The 4848-nt window shown below is 46.4% G+C and overlaps 1 protein-coding gene and 1 pseudogene across 1 annotated transcript in view; both read right to left on the bottom strand.

The window, feature by feature from the left end:
- The window catches only part of SNX4 (sorting nexin 4), a 60517-nt gene that overhangs the window by 8120 nt on the left and 47549 nt on the right, over positions 1-4848 (bottom strand). Inside the window, exons 8-9 of the mRNA XM_045287521.1 lie at positions 3534-3674; positions 2172-2271 (exon numbers count right to left, since the gene is read on the bottom strand). Of these exons, the coding sequence (XP_045143456.1) occupies positions 2172-2271; positions 3534-3674 (241 nt within the window). The remainder of the gene's footprint in view (positions 1-2171; positions 2272-3533; positions 3675-4848) is intronic.
- LOC105979498 lies at positions 34-818 on the bottom strand (annotated as a pseudogene).

Raw genomic sequence — 4848 nt, forward strand, 5'->3', positions numbered from 1 at the left:
AATTTATAGAAAAGGGACAGGTCTACCCCACATGCATGCGCTGCCTTGGTGACTTGGGGAAGGCCAGGCTGCCGCTCAGCTCTCTCCATCACTGTCTCCCAGGGTGTGCTTGTCGAAGAGATGCTCGGCCAGGCCGGGATCCGGGCCCCCATCTTGCGCAGGTTGGTGACGTAGTCGCCCAGCTCTTTGATGGATTTCACCTGCTCATCCAGGTACTGTGTCTCGATGAAGTCACAGAGATGGGGGTCGTTCTTGTCCGTGGGCCAGTTTGTGCAGCTCCAGCAGGGACTGCTCGACACTCTTCTCCAGGTGCAGTGCACACTCCATGGCGTTGAGCCCGCTCTCCAGTCGTTGCGGTCTGGTTTCTTGATATCCTGGAGGAAGATCCGGCCCCCTCGTTGGTTCTGCAACTTCATCAGTCTCTCGGCGTGTTCTCTCTCCTCGCGAGACTGGTGCAGAAAGTATTTGGCAAAGTTCTTCAGAGCCACGTCATCCCGGTCAAAGTAGTAAGACATGGACAGGTAGACATAGAGCTCCAGGTTGATCTGGTGGTTGATGGCGGCCTCAGAGTCCTGGTTGTAGTTCTGGCGCACCTGCGAGGGAGATGCGCTCACGGTGGCGGTGGAGGCCTGGGCATCGAGAGTACAGCTGAGAGGTGCTGCTGGAGGGCATGCTGGACAGCGGGTTGGCGGGGGAGGGGGGCTGGCGAGCGCCGGGTTCCATTCAAGCACTGTTGAAGCAGGAGACCGCGGCGGCTCTGTGAAGAACGTCTTGAGGGATTTGCATTTTATCCTACATCTCTCTTCCATTCTATCCATGGACCTTCCATCTATTGTGTCCCTGGCCACAGAGGTGGGCAGTGGTTGCTGGACACACTCTAGTTCTTTTGGTCTCAATGTGAAGAGACCAGGGTGTGGGTGGGTCATCAGTCCTGTGGAGCAGCTGGTGTTTCCTCTCTGGGGCTCTGGTGTCCTTATTTCTCTATTACTCCAGATAAGCAGAAATCAGCAGCGGTGTCCTAGACGGTCACTCACAAGTTTTTAAATGCCTAGATGAGCATGGTGCTGAGTTGTCCCACGAGGCTCCCCAGAGGCACTCTTTAATCCCAAGGTGCTGGGTAAACACATGGTGCACGGCCACTGCTTTCTTACTTCCGGGAGGTGTGCTCTCACTGGGACAGAGAATTTTTCCCAAAGGAAGAGGTGGACAGCACAAGACTGAGTATGAAAAGATCTAAATCACACGCAGTAGGATTTAGTGGCCTTTTCTTCCCATGGGCTCCCTGTAAATCTGCATTACAGTAGCCAGCACACAAAAAAAGCTTGTTAGGAAGGTGCACAGGTCTGGCCGGCAAAGGTTTGTCAAAGGAAACATCATCGCCTCCTCTAAAACTCCTGGTCACTTAAGCCTGACAAGGTTCATCTTTGCAATCCCCACGAACAATGCTTTCTAACTTGGACTGAGACGGAAATCACATGGGATTCATGACACCAAGCAATGCTAGCAACATTTCTTACAATACAGCAGCGGTTCTCCACCTGTGGGTCGCGACCCCTTTGGGGGCTGAACGACCCTTTCACAGGGGTTGCCTGATTCATAACAGTAGCAAAATGACAGTGATGAAGCAGCAACGAAAACAATTTCATGGTGGGTGGGTCACCACAACCTGAGGAACTGTATGACAGGGTCGCGGCATGAGGATGGTTGAGAAGCGCTGCTCCTATGGGCTGTTCCCAGCTTACGGACGAGGGAGCCAGCTCCTCAGTGTGTCTGTGAGAATGTGTCTGTGAGTCGGAGCAGGAGCATCGGGTCCTCAGTTAGCCTTACTTTAGTGCAGGAAAGTCTGGATGCCTTTTCAACGACTGAAAAGCTGCACAGGTAGCAGGTGCGGGGACTGTGATGAAGCACAGTTTGAGAGTGGAGGGAGGTTCAATGATTTCAAAAGGAGGGTAAATAAATGTCCGTAACACGAGCGGGCCAAGAGTCCCCGGGAATCCACGGTGTAACCCGAGGTTTGGCTGGGTTGTCTACAGTTGTGGTGCCAAGGTCACAACCCACTCACAAATCCTTTCCTTTTAAAAGCTGCGGGCAATCCAGCAGCATCTCATTCCCCATGAAAGGTTGCTGTAATAATACCAGAGACCTGGGGGGCCAGATGGAAAACCACTTACCCCAGTAGCCAGCTCCTCACATTGCTGCTTCTTGGAAGCCAAGTCCTGAGCAGCCATCTCCAAATCGTACTGCATGAGTTCATGCTTCCTGCACACAGCCCTGGGGGGGAAGATGCACTGTCATTTAAGGAGCTAGCTTCTCTTTAAAGACATACTTTAAAGGGGGAGAGGAGAACATCCACTTTCCACTTTAAATAAAAATGCTGTTTTCTAGATATCTGCAAAATTAAATATATATGACATTATCACATATGTAAAATAAATATATCTCACAGGAACTAATGCTATAATCTCAGAGCTAGGTATCTGTTGAAGGACTGGGGTCTCAAAGTCCTTTCCTTTACTTGGAAATGTCTATTCATTTTTATTATGTCATTGATGCTCACGGTGAAAAATATCCTCATTCAGGAATAAACACACACACACACACACACTTCAAAGAGTGTGCTTGCTCTCCTAATCCCACTCTCTAAACATAATCTTTGTTATAGATGGTGTATCCTTCCAGATTTTAGGCATGTCCATAGACACATGTCCATACACCCCGAGTCTCACTTAATTATACACCATTACCAACACACAACACTTCTAAAGTGTTGTTCAAGAGCTGCACAAATTCCACAGTGAATAGCAACTCTCATTTGCTTGGCGACTTTGGAAATACCTTGGCAAAGCTTCTTGCTGCTCAGAGCGCTGGGGGAGAAAGGCCGGCAATGTGGACAGACATCTCACCTCAGCTGCTGAGAAGCTCAAGGCATACTTCTGGTTCCTAACAGAATCCTTACAGCACTGTCCAAAGGGACAGGAACACTGCCTAAGAATAGGTAGGACCCTTCAGAAGCCATATATTCCAAGAAAACGGTCCATTTGTAAAATTTTAGGCAGAAAAAAAATGTACTAACTTTTTCTTCATCAGACAGAATTATGTTGGGCTCTGTAGGAGATAGGCAGAAAATGGAAGGCAAAGTCCCTGACATTGAATATGACTTTACAATCTTACCGAGAAGGGAAGATGTCTAAAGCAATTGCAGAACAGAACGGAAACCTAGAGCCTCGCGACAGCGGACTGTGCACACTGACTGTATCTGCTTCCAGGCTTCACACTGACACGTGGAGGGAGGAAAAGCAGACACAGACCTGATGGCTGAGAGGGGCAAGTCTCTCAATGGAACCTCTCCAAGGGCAGCACTCAGTGTACATTCCCACGCCTGCCTAACACACTGCAGCTCAACAGAGCAATACAGTGAGAGCCCTTCACCACCTCTCCGAGGAGGGGCTCCATCCAAAGGAAAAGGCATTTCCCAGAAGCCTGAGCGTGGCGAGCAGCCTCAGAGCTGGATTGGGAACTTGGATCATACTTACCGCAGTGCTTCCGCATAAAAAAGATACTCTTTTAACTGATCTGCATAATGTTCTTCATCTTCCAAAATATCGTCAATAGAAGATGCATACCTGGTTAAGAAAAGCATTCTGTAAACAGTGCAACTTTCCCTGCACATGCAGTATTAAAGAAAGTGCTATCCAAAGTATGGTTCAGATACCCATTGGGAAAAGTGTACAGAAAATAAGAAAAGGCACTTAGAAAGATTTACAGCAAATTTCAACCGCCATGAACACTGTAGTCAATTTTATCAAACCATTTTAGTCATCTTGGTGGGAGGGTCAGAAAATTGACTTGTTAGGTCAAAGTATTATACTGGTATGTAGACTAAAACCATTATATTATTTGTCTCTAAAACTAAATTAAAAAAAAACGATTTTACATCTTTAAAAAAAGTGTTAGAAATGGCTTGGAAATGAAAAAAAAAACCAAACAAACAAAACCAGGCCTCTTCACAGACAGCTGAAGAAGAAAGCACTGTGAGGCTGTAACATTTTTTTTTTGGTTTTGTTTTTGTTCAAAGATATTATAAAAGGGCAACAGAATCTATGGAAAGAACAAACACCTAACAGAATAATGTAATTGGTGCACACCTATTCCTGATAGCAACTATTCATAGTGAAACCAAAAAGCTGTAAGCAGAAAAGTAGGCCAAATACAGAATATATGAATGAAATGACTTGATACTAATGTGCTGTCCTTACTAACCTGTGGATGACTCAAGAGGACTTCCTTTGTGCTAACCCTAAACAGCTACCTCTGTGCTCCCTAGACCACCTGCTGCGGTCACACTGCCCGCTGCTCTAATACCACCTAGCACCTATCTGAACACCGCGGTGAAGTTTCCTCGGATTGTTTTACTAGTTCTTACTCTCCACTCTACTTCTGAACTGGCTTTTGTTTTTTCCTATCTTGGTATCTTAATTGTAATTAAATGTGTACAAATATAAAAGTACACTATTAAAAAAATCATTTTATTGGGGCTCTTATAGCTCTTATCACAATCCATACATCTATCCATTATGTCAAGCACATTTGTACATATGTTGCCATCATTTTCAAAACATTTTCTTTCTACTTGAGCCCTTGATATCAGTTTTTTCCCTCTCCCCCATCCTCCCTCCCTCATGAACCCGTGATAATTTATAATTTTTTTTTTCATGTCTTACACCAACCACTGTAACCCTTCACCCACTTTTTTGTTGCTGGTCCCCCTGGGAGGGGGTTATATGTCAATCATTATGATCAGCTCTCCCTTTCTCCCCCCACCTTCCCCTCCCCCTCCTGGTATGGCTA

Source organism: Echinops telfairi, unplaced genomic scaffold (assembly GCF_000313985.2).
Source record: "Echinops telfairi isolate 266 unplaced genomic scaffold, ASM31398v2 ScPeMD7_17;HRSCAF=63, whole genome shotgun sequence".
Taxonomy (NCBI): Eukaryota; Metazoa; Chordata; class Mammalia; order Afrosoricida; family Tenrecidae; genus Echinops; species Echinops telfairi.